The sequence below is a fragment of the Panulirus ornatus genome, chromosome 57 (assembly GCF_036320965.1).
Source record: "Panulirus ornatus isolate Po-2019 chromosome 57, ASM3632096v1, whole genome shotgun sequence".
Classification (NCBI taxonomy): Eukaryota; Metazoa; Arthropoda; class Malacostraca; order Decapoda; family Palinuridae; genus Panulirus; species Panulirus ornatus.
The window spans coordinates 2,373,369-2,395,453 of record NC_092280.1 but is presented as its reverse complement, the minus strand read 5'-3'; the positions used below and the strand labels follow the sequence as shown (position 1 = coordinate 2,395,453).

Below are 22,085 nucleotides of genomic sequence, written 5' to 3'. Positions count from 1 at the left end.
TGCTTTAATAACAATCATTGGTCTCGCTTAGTTTATATCTTTTATCTTCTTTAAACAGCTTTCCTGGAATTCCATTTTGGATGGTCGTTGTCCCCAGGGTTTCCATCCCTCTTCATGTATCAGTTTCCGTTACCCCAGCCTCCAGGATTTCATTGTCATCATGTTGACTAAAACAGTTTCTCATATCTAACTTCTCTGGTCGCTGGGGTGGATGCTTATTTATACTTATTTCAATTTGGGATTATCTTTTGTACTTTATTCCCCATTTGAAAGGAAGAGATCGCTAATTTCATGTTTTTGTTATGTACTTGATGTGAATGATATCACTGGGTCCTATTCATACTTTGTATCATTCTCTCGTACTTCATTCTTGCATCTCTTCCATTCTTCCTCATTACATCCTCATCAGCGTTTTCTATCTTTTAATAAACTCTCTTATCCTTTCATTACTCAGAATGTTTTCCATTTCGTATTTCCACCCACTCACTATTTTCTATGTCCTGTTTGACGTTTTCCACGTTGTCTTGTTTTCACTTTTGTTGGTCCGTATTAACCCTTCTGTTATTTGTATTATCATACATATCATTATCAACTTTCCATCAACGCTTCAGTCTATTTCATCATGATGGTTATTCAAGAACCTGAACCTACTGAAATCTTCGGTTACAGCATCCTTTCAGTATCCACACTGTATGCTGTACTTATCTATACATTACTGTATTCCAATAACCTTTTACTTTAACTTTTATATCAGAGAAGAATCAGAACCAAATCATTTTGTAAAGATAAGGTCTATAGTGTTGTATCCTTTTGTCGGTCTGTGATATACTTGTGTGGGGTTGAATGATCTACGAAGAGTAATTAGCCTTTGAAATTTGTTCTTTCTTCTCACTGACTGATCCAATGTCCCTTTCTTTGTGTCTGTGTATGCATCGATGCTAGCCTTCCTTTCTCTCCACCAACCAATAAAATGGAAATTGAGTTCACCAGACCATATAACCATTCGGTTAGGTTTTCCCATTTTCTTTGATATTTCTTCCTCTTTTGCCAATGTCTTCGTTTTTCAAGGTGATGTTGGTGGGTTTAATGAGGTCTGTGTGTGACTGAAGTTATCTTTTTTCTCGTGTTTGTTGCTGGGGGTTTTTGCTTACAATCAGTGCACATTTAAAGTGATATATCTTCATTATCTCTTTTACTTCCCCCTTCCCTAAGAGAGAGAGAGAGAGAGAGAGAGAGAGAGAGAGAGAGAGAGAGAGAGAGAGAGACAGACAGACAGACATAAGAGAGACAGACAGACAGACAGACAGACAGACAGACATAAGAGAGACAGACAGACAGACAGACAGACAAGAGAGACAGACAGACAGAGAGACAGACAGACAAACAGAGAGAGAGGCTTACGACCTGCCAGAACACAGAAATCTATTTCCCATCGTACAATATTCCCAGCGGAAGCGACACAGAATATATCATCTGGTTCGTACAGCTCACTCACAACAGAAATTACCACCGCCACCAGCTATCATTAATATTATCAAGATTCCATCATAACCTCTCCCCCCTTAAAGAAGATTGTGTTATAACCACACTCATTATCGTTATATATATATATATATATATATATATATATATATATATATATATATATATATATATATATATATATATATATATCACTACAGTTCTTGGACCCTTAGGGATCTGCACATACAAATACCTGCAACAACAACAACAAAAAAAACAAAAAAAATGTACATAGGAATCGATGGCGATAAATTGAAGGGTAAATAAATTGTTAGGCGTCCCGGCCCTTCATGTTGGCCAGAGAGAGAGAGAGAGAGAGAGAGAGAGAGAGAGAGAGAGAGAGAGAGAGAGAGAGAGAGGGAGGGAGAAGCCAGCCAAGCGAGAATCACACACACACAACAGAAAGGAAGGCTCAAACTACCCACACATTGTCATCACCTCGTTCATGCGACCTATACACACGGGGAAAGGTTGTTTCCAGCTGTGATTGCAAGCAAAAACAATCCCTGACCCCGAATGGGTCAGACTGGAACATATGGAAAGGTTACATGACACAACCGAGTATTTTGACTTTGTTATGTGTTATAGGTTGTGGTACGATATATATATATATATATATATATATATATATATATATATATATATATATATATATATATATACATATATATATATATATGAATTGTAAGAGGTTACAGTGGTGCATGTGATCTACATGCATAAAACCTCGAGGAAAATGAAACACGACAAGTTCTCAAGTGCACTTTCGTGCAATGATCATATCGTCAGTGAAGATACAAGAATGAGATGGAAGACATACAACAGTCAGTTGATATACAAGGAAGAGACGTAGCTGAGACGCCATTGTCTCATTTTCCTGGTGGTTTTATGCATATGTGTATATAAAAAACATAAGTAGAGGTCATATGAATTCAGTACAGGGAAAGCATAATACAACAATTAGGAATCCAGATCCATAAAACTATTCCTGACTATCTGCTGCTGTGTGTTGGTTGCGTCACACCTCACTATCCAAGACCACCCCCAGCCTCCATGAATATGTAGATATGTTGTATACCTGATCCAGTGAGTGGTTGTGGGGTGGTTGCAGCTGATGGGTCAACTGTGCCACAGCTTAGACTTACGCTTCTCATTATAACTGTAGTTGTAACAATGCGTCAAAGATCCCCTCAAGCCAGGTCAAGTCAGGTCGGTGTAGTCTGAGAGTTTATGGATGAATATGACCTATCTTTTTCGAACTATTAATGAAATTTACCCGGAAAAGTCCGTAGACTTGAATGAGGTAGTGAAATATGGGGATGTGTGACCGTAGACTTTTTCCGGTGAGTGGGGAATGGTTACTTGAGAATATATAATCTTAAGCCTTTACTGAAATTAGTTTTTTTTCCATTAATCTTAAAATGTTTGTGGGAACTGTGTTGTGATGTCTTACCGTCATGTGGGCAAAATTGTGGGGTTGTTGAGTTTGTAGATTTCATGTGAACTTTAGTGGTATGATGAACATTTGTTTATATGTGATGGTTATGTGTTCAAGCACTTTCAGTTGACCGTCCAGGGCAGGCCAAGGTCATCATAGTGTCAAAGGTCAATATATACAGTATCTCAGAGGTCTTTCAGTCTGGTCACACCAGGTCATAATGTGCTGGAGGTCACAACGCTGACCTGAGAGGGTCAAGTTACGGACAGGTCTGGTCACGAAGGGGATCAGACAACACTGACTTAAGAGGACCAGGGTTGAGTCAGGTCAGGTCAGGTCACTGAGGGGTCACACAAGACTGACCTGAGAGGACCAGGGTTGAGTCAGGTCAGGTCAGGTCACTGAGGGGTCACACGAGACTGACCTGAGAGGGCCAGGGTTGGCAGCAGCAGTAGCGTGAACCACAAGGTCGGCTCCCTCGTACACGTCTATCTGGGGCGGCGGCTTTGAGACCCACACCGGCGGATCTGCTGGGGAGAGGGGGCATGACAGTGCTATACTAGGAGGGAGGGAGGGAGGGGAATCTATCAGAGAGAGATAGTGCTATACTTGAGGAGAAGGGGATCTATCACAGGAAGATGGTGCTATACCAGGGAGATCTATCAAGGAGGAGGAGAGAAACATCGTTTTATAACAGGGAAATCTATCTTGTGGACATGGGCAGTGGAAGATAATAGTGCTATACCAGAAGAGGACCATGATAGTGCCATACAAGGGGGGGAGGGGGTCTATCAGGTTGGGTGGAGGACCATTCTAGTGTGATACTAGGGGATCAACGGTGATCTATTGGATAGAATGTGATCTATTAATGAATGGGTGACAATAGCAGTGTATTAGAAGGCTATCTATCAGAGGAGGAAGGGGGGAAAAAGAGTGCTATATCGTCTCGAAGGTCTATCAAGCTATACCATATCAATAGTGCTCTGATTCTTTGAGCGTCCCTGACCACTGCACTCATGAGTGAGCTGAATAAAGATTCATAACTCACTTCGCCTGAATCTTCATCAGTGATTCAGTCGTATCAGAATCCTTCAGCAAGGTTGTGGCTACCTGAAGGATCTCTATGATTTGCTTACGTAGTGCAATGGAAAATGTATTTGGGAATTCTGAGTTAGCCTGTGTTAATAGCTCAAAGGTATATATATATATATATATATATATATATATATATATATATATATATATATATATATATATTGATACATATTCGCCATTTCCCGCATTAGGGAGGTAGCGTTAAGAAGAGAGAACTGAACCTTAGAGGAAATGTCCTCACTTGGCCCCCTTCTGTGTTATTTCTTCTACCCCCCCTCGCTCCCTCCCCTTTTAGTCGCCCTCTACGACACGCAGGGAATACGTGGGAAGTATTCTTTCTCCCCTATCCCCAGGGATAATATATATATGTATATATATATATATATATATATATATATATATATATATATATATATATATATATATATATATATGGGAGACAGTTTCCCGAAGCAGTTCCTTCAGCATCCTAGGAGAAGAGAGTCTGGGATGGCGTACTGCTCGCTTATGCTGGAATAGATTACAACGAGTGCTTGGGTATCAGGGGTTCTCAGAGCCAGAGGGAAGCCTTATTTTTTTCTAGGATAAGAGAGAGAGAGAGAGAGAGAGAGAGAGAGAGAGAGAGAGAGAGAGGAGAGTGTAGGGAAAATTGAGTCCATGGAGATCGTATAGAGGACACAGAGATTTTATAGAGAGGGATGGTAAAGAGATTATATAGAGGGATGATATAGAGATTACATAGAGGGATGATGTAGAGAGATTATATAGAGGGTTGATGTAGTATGGAGTCTTCGCTCCACACACAAAGGTAGCATGAGGGAGGATGCAACAGAGAATCAAGGATAGATACATATGAAGAGAGATCTAGAGTACAAGACAGATGATGTTTAAAGCAATAGATGAGAGGGAATATAACATATGTGAATATAGGATCTAATTCTATGATAATGCTCATAGCTATGTAAAGTGTTGATATAGCTAGGGCATTAGAGATGTTATAGATATTGATTTAGAGGTGAAGTAAAGAGCAATAGAGAAAGTACGTGAAAGATTGAATCAAATAAGATAGGTTTGAAAGACCAGCTTATTTCAAGTGGACAAGGGGCAATTATAGGAGGCTGGAGTGGATATAAGCCATGGATATAACCTTGTGTAAGTGGACATGGGAACGAATATGGGGGTCGACAAACAAAGGGGAGTTGGACATGCAGAAAATCAAGGAAATGTGGCTATGGTCAATGGATATTCCGGGAAATCCTTGACATGGGTGAGAACTGACCAATATATAAATTAAGCCAACAAACATGTATAAACATAGTGCTGCCTTAAGTGGTGTTATATTGTACGTTTTTGATGACATATCTCACATACCAGATTGGCAACGTGATCTCAAATTATGAATGAAGGTATGAAATGATTTCCATAAGATATATCAGAAGAAATGAAGAAAAATGAATGATACAAATAGAATTGTAGATCTTTGAGACATAGAGACTGACCGATGGTTATAAACTTACTGACTGATCGAGATTGATAAACATTATAGAAATACGACCCTATGTAAACTGAGGACCAGGAAACATTAGCAGGTAAAAGAAGTAAACACAAATGAATTTCGAGAAGATAGGCAAAGGAAGGGTTAACGGAGAAAGGCGAACTTAGGAAAAGGGTTAATGAGACAAGAAATTTAAAAAAAAAACAGAATATACTGTGGAAAGCAAATGGAAATACACAGAATAAAAGTATTTTACTTCTCTAGAACTGCTAAATGTAAACCAAAGTCATACAAGTGTATTTCTTATAGGTATTTTTATATAGACACGAGCTAGATATGCAAGAAAATACTTGATGGAAGTATTTTTTAAAGTGAAAGAAAAATAAGATTATGTCTCGCAGATTTCCCTAAGGATAACAGTGTCTTCCCCAGCCTTACATATGGGGGCCATAACAGTGTTACAGTGTAAACGTCCGTAGAGACCGTCTTCCTAATGCCACGTGAAGGGAAGATGGACCATAAAAGGGGTAATGGTTCGTGTAAAAGGGACGTTATATCGTTACTAAGCCGGTCGTGGAAGGAGAGTTGGGAACCAAGTCGCTCTAAACAGGAGAACGTTTAATGCCTTAAGCCGAGGTAACGTTTTCTTGTTATATAGACACACACACACACACACACACACACACACACACACACACACAAGCACGTACGTGAGCTAGTGTCTGTCTGTGTGTGTGTGTGTGTGTGTGTGTGTGTGTGTGTGTGTGTGTGAGCATGTATACCCAGAAGTAAAGACATGGTATATAAGTATATCAGAGGGGAAAAGAGAAATACTCTCTTCTGAAAGAGATATATGTTCTATAACATCGGCAGGCGACACAGCCCAGTGTACAGCCACTCCACTTTTCTCTTAGCGTTTTAGGCATTGATAAAGGGAGAGCAACACACTCGAAGCCTTTCCCTACGAATATTCTTTTTTTATAGAGGGTTTAATAGAACCCAATAGATTAGTTCCCTCATCTGTTTCCAGTATGAACCCCCAGAACACGGCCTTCCTGAATAGGGCAGGCGTGTGTTGGAGGTAGTAAAGTAACTGTAGAATGGGTGGTGTTACTTTATGAAGTAGTAAAGTAAAGTGCTGCTTGTAGAGAACGTGGAATGTAAAGTGAACAGCAAAATAACACTAATTTAGTTACCTGATAAAATAGTAAAGTAAGAGGCTACTTAAGAGGACTTGGAGTGTGAGGGAAGGTAGCAAAGTAACAAGAGAGAGGTTGCTGGGTGTTACTTGATAAAGTAGTAAAGTAAGGCGCTATTTCTGGAGGACCTGGAGCGCCAGAGGGGGTCAGTAAAGTAACAAAAAGAGGTCTTGGGTATTACTTAATAAAGTAGTAAAGTAAGGCGCTACTTACAGAGGACTCGTAGTGTCGAGGGGTCAGTAAAGTAACAAAAATAGATCTTGGGTGATACTTAATAAAGTAGTAAAGTAAGGCATTACTTACGGAGGACTTGTGGTGTGAGGGAGGTTTGAACAGGAGGGCCCAGGTTGTTTCCAGCCTCACACTGGTACACCTTACCATTGTGCTCAGCTGTCGTCTTCAGCTGCAGCTCAGACCTGAGGGTACAAGCCAGGAATGTACGTGGGGGCTATGTACATGGGTGTACATGGGAGTGAAGCACATAGGGTTATAGTACATGGGTATTACATGGGTGTGAAACCCATGGTTGTATATGGGAATGAGGTAAATGGGAGTATTCGATTGTATACATGAGTGAGATTCATCTACATGAGTGAACATGAGTGAGATTCATCGAAGCAGAGTACATGGTTGTAATTCACCTGGAAGGAGAGTACAAGGGAGTACATGGGAGTTAAACACATGGGATTGAAATACATGAGTGTCCATTGGAGATGAATTAGATGAATTAAGCTACCATTTCAGACATTCTACAACTATTACTGGTTCCACTATCATGCTACCAGGCTCTCTATGCCTTGTACTGGTCCAACAACCATGTTACTAGGGATTGCAAAGTTTGTTCTGGTCTCACTACCATAATACCAGGCACTCCACACCTTCTACCCACCTGGTACTAGTACCTCCACACCTTGTACCTACCTGGTACTAGTACCACCACACCTTGTACCTACCTGGTACTAGTACCACCACACCTTGTACCTACCTGGTACTAGTACCATCACACCTTGTACCTACCTGGTACTAGTACCATCACACCTTGTACCCACCTGGTACTAGTACCACCACACCTTGTACCTACCTGGTACTAGTACCACCACACCTTGTACCTACCTGGTACTAGTATCACCACACCTTGTACCTACCTGGTACTAGTACCACCACACCTTGTACTCACCTGGTAGTAGTACCACCACAACTTGTACTCACCTGGTAGTAGTACCACCACAACTTGTACTCACCTGGTACTAGTACCACCAAAGGCGGCCCTGGTGGTGGTGAGTGTAGCGCCTTGTATGGTGGCCCCTCCTGACCTCCAGGTGATGTTGGCTGGTGGCAAACTGGACGATGATTCACACGTCAGACTCACTATGGCTCCCTCCTCCACTGTGGTGGGGGTCACAGATCCCAGCACCTCCCACGGTGGGACTGTGGGAGAGGCAAGGTTATGTGGGGGTCGTCACGGATCCCAGCACCTCCCACGGTGGGACTGTGGGAGAGGCAAGGTTATGTGGGGGTCACAGATCCCAGCACCTCCCACGGTGGGACTGTGGGAGAGGCAAAGTCATGTAGGGGGGGTGTGTCAGCCGTTGTGTGACCTGTAACCTTACTACCTTTACTGGGGCTGTGACCAGAGAAAGAGAGAGAGAGAGAGAGAGAGAGAGAGAGAGAGAGAGAGAGAGAGAGAGAGAGTGTATGCATATATCAGGATTCACAGAGCTATCACACGACGGTGTGTATTCAAAGAGAAGTTTCCACAGATCTCGAAGAATCTCTGGCCGGCCGGCCCAAAAGTTTAGCACACAAGATGCACAGGGAAGGAAGAGATAGAGAGAAATGAAAGAAAGAATAAAAAAGAAATTGCGAAGTTCATTTCCAAGCTTTTCATTGAATATCAGTATGGGAAGTTCGGTCAACAAGGTCTTGCAGAGTTGGTGTAAATGATTCCAAACCATATACGTATGTTGCATTAGAACTATCTCTAGATTTCTTGTAAATTTCTCCAAATTTCTCTAGATTTCTCTAAATTTCTTGCAAATCAAAGAAACAATTGCTACTTTCGTTGCAAATCATAGTAACAACTTCTAATTTAATTGCCAATCAAAGAAACAACTTCTAATTTCATTGTAAATCAGAGAAATAATCGCTACTTTCATTGTAAATCAAAGATTACCACTTACAGGAAAACGTAAATGAAAATCTGACGAAGAAAACCTGAGCAGATCTTACAGAAAACGGAGAGTCTGAAGAAGTTGGTGAGGGGTACGTTGCTGGCTGGGTTGGTCACTTCACAGGTGACCTTTGCCCCATTGTCTACTGGGGTCACTTCTAGCTTGCTTGTGGCCCGGGTCACGTTGCCCTCACGGCTGGCTTCCGTGTGCAGTGGCACGTTCTCCTTGTATATCCTGGGTTCGAAAACCCGGGAAAATAAACAGGATAATCAGATTCAGTGATAACAGTGAATGAAATGCTTTCTACTTCCTTCACTGATGCTGATGGTTCTTTCATGAAGGAATGGTATTTGGCATCTCTCTACTGTGAATGAAGGATGTGTGTTCATTATCTTCTTATTTCAATGAAGTTCTTTCATTTCTTTAAGGATTATCATTATTTTACATTTGGTTGTGATGAATGAATGAGTGAAGAAGGTTTTGAAAGCTAATGAATGATGAAACATCTCATGAATAATACATGAATGTCTCGTAATGATTAATATGTGTTTCATTATTGACTGGCTCTTCTTTCATGAAGTAATTTTTTTTCATTTGACGGTGATGAATAACTCATACCTTACGTGAGGGATCAAAACACAAATGAAAAATGAAAAAAGTTATTTATGTAAAATGAAAATATAAACAGTTTCATTATAGATGGCTTTAGGGAAAATCTATCCAATTCATTCCATTGCAAAACTATGAGATAAATCACACAAAGTGAAGAATGAAATGAATGCTATGAAGTCAGGTGTATGAATGCTATGAGGTCAGGTGTTGAGGAAATGTATAAGGTCAAGCGATAAGTGATGATATTGACCTTATCTGTCAACGTGGCAAGATAATGCTATAAAAACTATCTTTAAGAGGATGTTATGAAATCTAGGTCAGAGGTCATGAGAGAAGGTTGTGTTGGGTTGGGGGGGGGTTGTTGGTGATGGTAAAAAAATGCTTAAAGTCAAGTAATGAGGTCAAATTATTAGGTCAGATGATGAGACAAGGTCATGAAAATGAACAGTTAGGGATTGTGTGATAACGTCTGATATGATATAACTACTGTAAGGCTAGATGAAGAAGAGTTATGGGTAGGTTGTGAAGTGTTATACTGCCTTATTACAATATATAATTCACAGGAACACACACACAAACACACACACTCACACATACACACACACACACACACACACACACACACACACACACAGAGACAAACACACACACACACACACACAGACACACACACACACACACACACACACACACACACACACACACACACACACACACACACAGACAAACACACACACACACACACACACACACACACACAGACACACACACACACACACACAGACAAAGACACACACACACACACACACACACACACACACACACACAGACACACACACACACACACACACACACACACACAGACACACACACACACACACACACACACACACACACAGACAAAGACACACACACACACACACACACGCACACACACACACACACACACACACACACACACACACACACACACACACACAGACAAAGACACACACACACACACACACACACACACGCACACACACACACACACACACACACACACACACACACACACACACACACCTCACAGGGACAAACCTTATGGTTGGGAGGGGACGACCTCCCTTGCTACTGCAGGTCAGGTCAATGGTCGTTCCTGCCATGACCTCTCTGGTTGGCTCGCCTTCAAACACCGGAGGACCAGCTGGCCCTAGAGAACCAATAAAGAGAAACATGTGACATAGCTGGCAGGATAAAAAAACCCAGCTTTTTCTTTTCCCACGATTCAAGAAGCTGTCTTTGTAACACTGTGTAAAAGAAAACTTTTATGAAACAAATTTAGGATTGATTTCTTTATCTTTTTTCCTTTTTTTTTTTTTTAAAAAACTCAATCTTTCAGTTCTTTGACCAGTTTTATCTGGATGTTCCATTGGGAGCAGAGCTGACACGTGAGATGGCTTGGTTGATCCTCGTATCTCTAGTGTGATATAGTGACGTGTGTGTGTGTGTGTGTGTGTGTGTGTGTGTGTGTGTGTGTGTGTGTGTACATGCAACAAATAAAGGCCTTGAAGCCCTGTTGCACAAAGGGGGAACAGATCTGTCGTCCCGCAGGCGAGGGGTAGAAAACGAGGCACCAGTCTGCCTGAACGTCTGTTTCATAGAAAATTGATGTTTGATAATAAATAAGGGAAGGAAATGGAGCAACAGGAATTGTGATATTTGATAGTCACTGAAAAATGATTAAATACAGATTAATATAAAACAGTGGATATCTATCTATCTATCTATCTATCTATCTATCTATCTATCTATCTATATATATACATATATATATAGCCCTAAGCAATGTGATAGAAGCAATGAAATTTCTATAGATTTCTTGGCATGAATTTGAAATCAGGTTAAGACAAGATAGTAAAGGTATTGACTTTACTGGTAATACAGACATAATAAGGTCATGTGGTCTTTGTTGATGGTAGGATCGTGTGTGATCAGACGAGGGTCTTACTGATGACATTGATGGTGATGGTCTTGGCAACAGGCTCCTCAATTGATGGGTTGACTGCCTGGCATTCCACCCTGACCTCCGTGACCTGGATTGACTTTTTCACGTGGTAGGTCAGCTCAGACGAGGTCGCCCAGCCACCCGTGCTGACCTTGCTCACGATCTTCTTGACCGTCTCGGGATTCTCGCCTGGTAAAGAAGAGTTTAGGGTGATCAAGGAGGTGGTTTAGTGTGGTCACAGTGTTTGGCGAAGGGAGGGGAAAAAGGTCATTAAATCAGGTATGTTAGATCAAAGAGAGAGAGAGAGAGAGAGAGAGAGAGAGAGAGAGAGAGAGAGAGAGAGAGAGAGAGAGAGGGAGAATGCATTACCTGATGCAATAATCCTCCAAAACAATGGGAGAAGAAAACGGAAGAGGGTAGTGGAGGGAGGCCAGGACATCTTATATTTTTCTCCCCTTCGACAGAGGGAGGTTTTCATCTCCCTGTCTTACTTCAACCCAGTATGAGAGATAGATAATAGAGAGAGAGAGAGAGAGAGAGAGAGAGAGAGAGAGAGAGAGAGAGAGAGAGAAGTGTCTCCCTGCTGCTAGATGTAGAAGGGCTATGGGTTGAAGACGAAAACTTCTCCTCGTTACAAACCAGCTACGCCAGGGAGTTCAGAGGGTGAGGGAGAGCATCACAATGACTCCCTAGTTATGATATGTTCAGTGCTGGATGAGGGTCTTACCATTAACTATCCAGTTGAGGGTGGCTGGTGGGTTCGACTCGCTGGTCTCACATGTGAGGGAGACGTTCCTACCCTCCAGCACCTGCGCAGGACCGGAGATACTGACTGACGACGGCGCATCTGTCGAAATAAAAGACGTCAAAGTCTCAATCGGCTGTTCCTTACGCTACCTCACTAACGCGGGAAGTGGCGAATCTGTATGAATGTGTGTGTGCGTGTGTGTGTGTGTGTGTGTGTGTGTGTGTGTATTCTTTATATGTAACATCTCAAAAATATGTGTTCTTGGTTGTTTGCCATTTATCAATAATTCAGTGGATTACATTTCTCATCTGCTTGATCAAGATTACATCGTTAGTAGAAAATGTTTTGTATTCATAAAGTGTGTTTATATATCAGTGTCTTTTACGCCTTTTAGTTTGTTTCTTGTTATATTCACTAAAGTTCATCAATTCTCTCACCTCCTGGTCTCATTAACCATCCGCTTCAACTTTCTTACCTTTCTCTTAACTTCTTATTCCTTTCTCTTGCACTACTCCCAATCACATGCACACCTTCCCTGCTCATACCGTCCATTTACCTCCCGTTTCTCTTTCTAATTGGCCATTCTCCTACCCCACTAACTCTTCCAGCCAATGAGAGTTAGTTTGGCTTCTTTTCCACCCCTGTTAAGACTCCCAGGCAGTGAGACTACCCCTAGACACTCATCCCCCCCCCCACTCCCTCACAACACTCACAGTAGACGGTGAGGGTAACGTTGGCAACCAGCGGCTTCTTCAAGAGGTCACTGTTGACCTGACACTGGTAGAGGGCGCCGTCATGGGCAGCGGTTGCCGTCAGCTGGTGGGTGTTGACGACAATGGAGGCGTTGACGGAGTAAGTGTCGTCCAGCAGGAGCCCTCGAGGCCCGTGCCAGGTGACCCTGGGGCGCGGGTTGCCCCCTGACACCCGACACGCGAGGGTTCGAGAGTCGCCTGACACCAGCACCTGGCCGGTCTTGTACCCGCTGATGGTCGGTGAATGTGGCGGGTCTGTGGAGAGGGAGAGGCGGTGAGAGTGGCGGGTCTGTGGAGGGAGAGGCGGTGAGAGTGGCGGGTCTGTGGAGGGAGAGGCGGTGAGAGTGGCGGGTCTGTGGAGGGAGAGGCGGTGAGAGTGGCGGGTCTGTGGAGGGAGAGGCGGTGAGAGTGGCGGGTTCTGTGGAGGGAGGTAGTGAGAGTGAATGGTGTGTGGAGGGAGAAGAGTAATACATGTACATATCTCTCATGCTTGTTCGCCGTTTCCCATGTAGCGCCAAGAACAGACGAAGAGCATCTTTATTCGCTCATATCCATTCCCTAGCTGTCATGTATAATGAACTCATACTAGGGTTTCCTCTGATCACTTCATATGCCCTGGATAAGTCCATGGACACCACGTCGCCCCCTGTATATCATGTCGTTCCAATTCCAAATTGTTTTGTCCCGTACACGCCTCACACACATCTGAATGCCTAGGCCCTGAGCACTCAAGTCGTCTTTCACTCCGTCCCTCCACCTTCTCGGTTCCCCCTTTCACTCTGTTCCCTCCATCCTCAGTATGCATTCTCTTATTCATCTTCTACTGAATCATTCTCTCCATACGTCTAAACCAGCGCAGCACCAAGGCCTCGGCTCTCTTATACATATTCCCTTTACTGCCACACCTATTTCTGTTACCCCATCATTAATCATTCTATCAACCTTCCTCACATCAAACCTTGAAACATCTCATCTCCCATACATCCTCCATCTTCCAGACTCTGCATCCAGGACCCAAGCCTCCCATCTATACATAACAGTTGGTATCATTCGTATCCATTATTCCCATCATAGACAGTGATCTTTCTTTCCAGACATCCCTCAGTGCACCCAGAACCTTAGCCCCCTCACCCACCTTATGGCTTACTTCCGCTCATATGGTTCTATCCACTGCCGTGTGCAATCACAGGAATCTGAACATACTTCACTTCCTAGGGCTATCTACTCATAAACACACACTCCAACTGACTTGTCTCCAGCTTTCTCCTTTCACATACACTCACAAAATAATACACCAACTTCTATAGTTTCTCGCTCGAATCTGCCACACCGCCTCATCAGCAAACAGCAACTGACTCACTTCCCACGCCCCCAACCCCCCAGCGGACTACGGATCTACCCATCTGTCTCTGACCCCATATATATATATATATATATATATATATATATATATATATATATATATATATATATATAGATATATATATACATATATGTATATATGTATATATATAAGATACTAACCTCCAACAGCTAGGATCGAACCTAGGACGAAGCTTTTGACGTTTTCCTTTTCTTTGTAATTGGCTCATCAAGATGACGTAAATAGTCAATGTTCAGTGATCACATACCCCAAGACGGAAGGGCTTGTAAGCGCTGAGAGATCTTTATTTCCGTCATTCTTGTCCCATAAGTCTCTCAGTCAGGGGAAGCCTTTTGTAAGGTCTCGAGCAACGACATTCAGTAATGTGTCGTCTTGTGATATTAAGGGTAACTCTGTTCCCATTCTTTTTTTTTCTCTCCCCCCCCCCCCCGTTTTCCAATCTATTCTAAAGCTTAAAGTTTCTTCCTATAGTTTAATCTATCTGGAGGAGGACAAGAGAAGGGAGGAAGAAAGAGCTAAATCCTTACTTAAACCAAGACTTGAAACTAAATCCCATGAAGCCATTGTTGTCTAAGAGGAGAGAGTAGTACCCCCTCTTGGGAGCGGTTCCCAAAGTTTTACACAGAGTGTTCGCGTGAGAGAAGTCCCCCACACATGGTCCCCACGGATTAAGACCTCCACGCATCCGGCCTGCGTCCTTGGACAACATACTTTGTGAAGGAAAAATGTCTACAGGTCATCGTGGCCTTCACTGAGTGTATGCAGGTCAAGGCCCATCAGTGGGTGTGTCTTGGGAACAAAGCGTTCACTGAGAGAGTTCTTAGGACATGGTCTTCACTGAGTGCGTCTCTAGGACATCTCCCTTACTGAATGTGTCTGTAATCTTTAACCCAAAACCTTCACTATGTAGAGGGTGAGTTAAGAAGTCATAACCTCTGCTGAGCGTATCACAAACCTCTGAGTACGTACAACTCAAGTAATCTCCATGTTTACATAGAGTCAAGGCATTCACTGAGTGTATCTGCAAGTCCTTCATCGAGTGTATTTTAAGGAAAAGGACTTCATTAAGTGAGCTTCCAAGATAAGGAATTGGCTGATAATGTCGCCATTTGAGAAAGCCATGATCTCGTCTTCGACAAGGCCAGGTTGAAAACATGACGTTGATCAAAGCCCGACCAGTTACGTATCTTTCGTGTCCCCCAGTGATTTCTTGGGGTTGGGGGTACAGAGTAACGTGGGGGAGGTGTGAGTGGTTACAGCACGGGATCAAAGTGAAAGAGGAACCCTTGCTTCGACTCTCACATCAATATTTCATATTCTCTGGGACACTAAGCTGGTGTTAGCTTGATGGTTGACCTATGGGGGAAAAAAGGGATAAACAAACATCTATAGTGTGGAGGATAGATGGGTGATGCTTGTCGTTGTGGGGTTGTGAACTGATGTGGGTAATGGAGAGAGGTGAGCTAATATGGGTCATCATGGTAGATATCTTTAATTGACCTGGCGACAATAGGTGATATCTGTGATTCCTTAAGGAAGGGAGAATACTGGTGAGTTTGGTGGACTACTGGTGATGACGGGAGGTCTGTGAAAGGTCCTGTGGGATTTTGTAACACGGGAAAGTCTGTTGTGGGTCTCTGTGGGAGAGGGAGTCTGATGTTGGTCTGTTTGAAACAGAAAGTCTGTTGCGGAAGTGTTTGAAAGAGGAAGTCTGTTGTTGTTCTGTTTGAAAGAGGGGATCTCTTGTGGGTTTGTATTAAAGAGAGAGTCTATTATTGGTCTGTCTGTAAATAGAAAGTCTGTTGGCGGTTTGTGTGAGAGAGAAAGTCTGTTGTGGGTATGTCTGAAAGTGGGTGTCTGCTGATGGTCTGAAAACGGGAACAGAAATCGAGAGGAGGGAAAAAAGAACAAAGATTCTGTGGATGAAAGGAGTGGATGATTGGATCTCTGGAATGAGGGGAGTAATAATGTTACGTTGGGAGAGAGAGAGAGAGAGAGAGAGAGAGAGAGAGAGAGAGAGAGAGAGAGAGAGAGAGAGAGAGAGAGAGAGAGAGAGTAAATCCAAGTGCTTTCATGTTAATCACATCTTCAGGGAATTCAAGAATATCTCTTCTCGTTTTCTCTTGCGATGTGATTAACATGAAAGCTCTAGGATCTGTTGGTCCCTCCTTCTGGTGACTTGAAAGACGCACGCACACACACACACACACACACACACACACACACACACACACACGTATGATGTATTGTTCCCCTCAACCTGCAAGAAGGAGAGGTGCTCAATAGACCAGGCTTATGGAGAAATAGATTGCAGGACGTGATATTTGTGACAGGCTTCAAAAGCAGAGTGAGGAAGGATCTGTAATATGAGAAGGAGACTCGATCCAAAGAGGGATGAGTGGTACACCTTTGTACAACAGAGATGTGTATGGTTGGATGTATATACAAAGACGTATAATGGAGGAGTGAGTTTATATACAAATGTGTACGAGGGAGGGTTCAATGTATATACAGAGATATTTAGAGGGAAAGGGGTGAGTTTATATAGATAGTGGATGATGAAAGAATGAGAAGAAAAAAAAAAAGGGGGGTGGGTGATGGTTCTGAACACAGGTTTCACGTAAAAGACTCAGGGACAATGTGGACAGGAAAGGATTTCAGAGATTCAACCACACAATGACAGAGGTTACTGGGGTGAGACAAAGCGCCACCTGTGCTCGTTCCCATGCAAGGTCCAGAGCTTGACTTAACGCTGAAAAGATAAGCCTGTGTAGGTTGGACTTGCTGGAGAGCCAGACCCATACAACTGGGTTGGGGAAATGATAGGCTAAAAGGTGTGTGTGTGTGTGTGTGTGTGTGTGTGTGTGTGTGTCTGTCTGTCTGTCTATGGCCCAGGTTGGTGGAACGAAGTCGATCAATGTAAGGACAGGGGAGGTAGACTATTTTTTTCCTCTCTCTCTCTCTCTCTCTCTCTCCCTCTGTGAATAGGTAAATACATGTATGGCAATGAAAATGGACAGATAGATGTATATACGTAGATAGAGTTTGATTTAGACAGATACATAAATAAGCAGATAGATAAATAGATAGATAGATAGATAAGTAAATAGGAATGGTATATAGGTAAACAGACTGATGGATGAATAGATGGACAGATATATATAGACAGACTAATGATGGTCAGAGATTAGATAGATAAGTAGACAGACAGACAAATAGATAGACAGGTAGTTGAACTTAGATTCGAATGCTGTAGGGAAGACTGGCTCCTTTGACGAACCGGTTGGAAAGCAACCAACACCTCGGCGTTTTCTTTCTTAAGCTGCTGCATATTTAGTCCTGATGTAATTAGTTTTAATGATGAGTGCCCGTCTCGAATGCAGAGTCTGATAACTGTCCAGTATACTTTAAGGTAATCTTTTATATTCTAATGTAGTAACTTTAAGTTAGAGAGAATAAATGAATTATGGTTTAATGACATCTTTAGGGAGTGTTATGTGTGATACAGTGAAGTATAAAGCTGATAGTTTCATCACCATTGCCTTTGATGCTTCGTCTCCACTCTACCCTAAATGTCATCCGGGCTTCCAGCATTTCCAGCATGATCCTACAACGACCAAGTTATACGACATGCTCTGGAACACGTAACATAATTACCAACAGAGGGACTGGCTCCAGCTCTCGCTCACTGACTTAGTTACTGTGAGTCTCTGGTGGTGAAGTAATCCGTAGATAAACACACTCAGTACCCACACCAAGCCAAGACGGATGATCTGACAAGGGCTTCGAGTGAGCCTTGAGTCCGACAACCTCCTCACACTTCGAGGAGAGGGGGGATCTGGAAGCGTTCATGAGGAGGGGGGGAGTCACACTCGAATGTGGAGGATGTCTAGAAGGGTTTGTGAGGAAAGAATCTCCTCATGTTTCCGGTCAGAGGGTATCAGGAAGTGCTTATGAGGAGGTGGCCTCACACCTCGGCTCACAAGGCATCAACAAGGCATCAACAAGTGTTTATGAGGAGACGCACTCACACATCAATGACAGGGAATCAGGAAGTGTCTATCAATAGACTTCTCATGTATGAGACATCTTTCTCCTCACAATATGAGATGCATTTCCAGCATACCTCAAGCCAGTGACATCTGATTTCTCATTTCTGCGAATGATTTCTCACACTGAAAATATATCTCATATTAATGAAATAATAAAGTTCTATACATGTATTCTATATGCCAATATTGCATTCATGAATACAGATATCTTGTGCTCTTATGAGACTTGTATACAAAATTGTTCCCAAAGATTTTGCCCAAGTTTATATTTTGGTAAAATGATACATAAATGAACATTCGATATGGGGAAGTGATTAACAATTTAATAATGAGGTGTCGAAGTTGTATCATTGCAGAAACTTCCTTGTTAATAATTTGTATTTGTGCTCAAATCTAGCAATTACTTTTCCAATATAATGTTTAATAAGTGTTCCAGTATGGAATATTACTCTCCTGTAATTAGGTAGTACATGTACTAGGAGCAGCGGTAGGAAATGCTGTTTTCGTATACATGGGTAGTACATGTAATAGGTACGTGAGTAGGTAATATTACTCTTCTGCAGTTGGTTGTAGCATGTACTAGGTACTCCAGTGGCTAATGCTATTTCCCTGTACTTCAGTAGAGTACTTAATTGGTATTTCAGTAAGTACTGCTTCTCTCTTGTGATTTAGGGTAGTACATGTAATCCTGCCTGACGTACACATTATGCAACGAACAACATTACTGTAGGACAAATCACTCTAGTATGGTAGACGAATGATTATAGCGAAGATTATGTAGCTACGGGCTACACAAGCCAAGAAAATATAGATTATGTATAAGACGTATTAACCAACATGTCATTATCAGATAAAACTCTACGGTTTTTGCGACCCATGTTTCACAACAACTCTACGGATTTTGCAACCCACATTCTATTACCACAAACAAATGCCATATTTCGCCAACGTATACAACAAGTCTAGGGACACCTTAACCCACATTTAACTTACGCATGAAGGAATCTACATAGTTATATAGTCTACAAGCGCTACAGTATGAGGTCTGTGTATTCTTAGAAGCAACAGACTTTTTAATCGGAGTTTCTATACTTCTATAACGCTTGGTTTGAACATATCAGTACATAATCAAGAGAAACAAGAAATGCAACGTATCTATGAACAAAAATGTTTGTAGACGAAGTATCATAAAGCAAGTTAATATATGCTTGAATAATGTTAAGAAAAATATTGATAGTGATTTTTTTTTTTCAGTTGGTACTATTTTTGTCGATATTATTCATGGACCTCTGTGGTGTAGCTGTTCCTGATCGTGACGAATCTTTGGCCTGGCTGGGTTCGAGCCCACATAGGTTCGAATTCTAGCCGTGGAAGTCGGTCCGCAGTCAGCCCTGCTGTTCATCCTCCCGTACGGGAGCGGTTGATAAGATAAATGCCTGGCTTAGGCTAGTGTATATATATATATATATATATATATATATATATATATATATATATATATATATCGGTAATGAGATGACCTTGATCAGGTCATTTAGTTACCCGTGTCGTTTCATCTAGCATCAAAAAAGACACTGGGTATCTATAAGCAGTTTTGACCTTATATAACATTATTCCTAAGAATTTATGACCTCCGGAAACTCCAGTCTCTTGGCTCGTCTTGTGTGTGTGTGTGTGTGTGTGTGTGTGTGTGTGTGTTTGCTTCCTGCAGGCAAAGCAAGACAAGACAGGATGGAAATGTCAAGTGAATTGCCTGTTAGAGTGAGGGTCAGTTTCCCCCGTCAACGATGACTGGTCTGTCTAATGAGCCTTGAAACAGTTCTCCTCTGCATCGACAACTCAGATTGGTTCTTTCGGAGGTGGCTCTTGCACGGATTCTCGTATGCAAATGAGTGTCGCTACCGTAAGGTTGAATGATTCAACCAGATGTGTGTGTGTGTGTGTGTGTGTGTGTGTGTGTGTGTGTGTGTGTGTGTGCATGTGTCTGTCTGTGTGTGTGGGCGTGTGTGTGTGTGTGTGTGCATGTGTCTGTGTGTGTGTGTGGGCGTGTGTGTGTGCATGTGTCTGTCTGTGTGTGTGGGCGTGTGTGTGTGTGTGTGTGAATGTGTCTGTCTGTGTGTGTGGGTGTGTGTGTGTGTGTGAGATCACCATATCTAGTGGACTCCACATGCTGGTCTGTTCCTCTTGGCTTTTAAGCCACCAACATGGGTTGCAACTCCATTCCTTTCAAATTCGTAGCGAGTTATATCGAGGCTGAAAAACTGGGGAGGTGGTTCTCGTCTTTCGGTATTGTGTTTTGCTAAAATGTTGCAAGGTAGGTGAGGTATGCACCGGATTACTTCTTGCAGCGGGTTGCATCTGCTGGTTTGAGCTTCATTTCCTTCCATCTGACTGGAAAAAATGATCTTGCCATTCATATCTGGAAAGGAATATATAATCAGAGATGAAGTGTGATAACTTCAATACTTATTCCGCTCAGTGTACAAACCTAAATACATTTTCTATCTGCATATCCTAATGATACAACTTCACCTGCTCTCAGCTCAAGTTTCTGGAACGGCTGCTGCTGCTTGGCTGGGAGCAAGCATACGTCTGACCGATCCTTCTGCTTTATCTGCCCTCGTTGCAGACTGTTGCTAGTTCCGCTTGAAACTGCTTGCACACTGTAACTACCCCCGACCCCCCGACCCCTCCCTCCCTCCTGCTTCCTCCATCCCCCCCCCCCCTAGAGAGGGACATTTAACTCGGTACATCGTGGATGGTTTTGAGAAATCCTTTCGGATTCCTTGAGATCCTTCAGCGGGAAGTGTCTTGATCTCTGGCTCGGACAGCGGCGCAGATAGCGTCTCCAGGGCATGGCACAGTGGTTGTGGTGGTGTGTGTGTGTGTGTGTGTGTGTCTGGTATCATGTCTCGGGTTGAGCTGGAAAGCTGGATGAGCAGTCGCTTCCACGGTCCTCAGTACTTAGTTGTGGAGACGTTCACTCTATCATGTGTCGAAGATGATTCGTTTCAGTCGATTTTGTGTCGAAGAGAAATAGTTTCAGTCGATCTTGTGTCGAAGAGAAATAGTTTCAGTCGATTTTGTGTCCGGGAGATTCGCTTCAGTCGATTCTATGTCGAAGATGATTCGTTTCAGTCGATTTTGTGTCGAAGAGAAATAGTTTCAGTCGATTTTCTGTCGTGGGTGATCAGTGTCCATTACATACTTCTTGATATTACATAATCTAAGTCTTTTGACTTATAGAAGCATGAAAACAACATCGCAAAAATATTGGACTGGAAATCAAAATTCAAGATTTTGAGGACATGATTGTTGTAGTGTTCATCTCTTTATCTTGTACTTGAAGTGAGTACAAGGAAAATCTTCGGTCACTTCAAATATTCCATGAAATATTCAAATATTCATAGGGATTCTTAGAGGTTGCTGGAAGCGAATGAGACAAAATATGAGATGAGAGACGTAAACACTGGGAGTTGTCCTGTCGCAATGTCATTACGTTCATCGTATCTCCTGTCCAACATTCGTGTCGGCCATACGAAATGGTCTTACAACAGGTCGTGGACTTGCTGAGGGGGAATCAATAGATTCATGGGTCTGGTCGAGCGAATATATAAGGGAGGAATCG

The 22,085-nt window shown here is 42.5% G+C and overlaps 1 protein-coding gene across 1 annotated transcript in view; it reads right to left on the bottom strand.

The window, feature by feature from the left end:
* Nucleotides 1-22,085, bottom strand: part of LOC139766101 (nephrin-like) — a 218,965-nt gene that overhangs the window by 20,874 nt on the left and 176,006 nt on the right. The window contains 8 exon segments of the mRNA XM_071694261.1: nucleotides 3,387-3,489; nucleotides 7,055-7,167; nucleotides 7,993-8,179; nucleotides 8,981-9,156; nucleotides 10,615-10,726; nucleotides 11,525-11,710; nucleotides 12,249-12,368; nucleotides 12,983-13,276. Coding sequence (XP_071550362.1) covers nucleotides 3,387-3,489; nucleotides 7,055-7,167; nucleotides 7,993-8,179; nucleotides 8,981-9,156; nucleotides 10,615-10,726; nucleotides 11,525-11,710; nucleotides 12,249-12,368; nucleotides 12,983-13,276 — 1,291 coding nt within the window.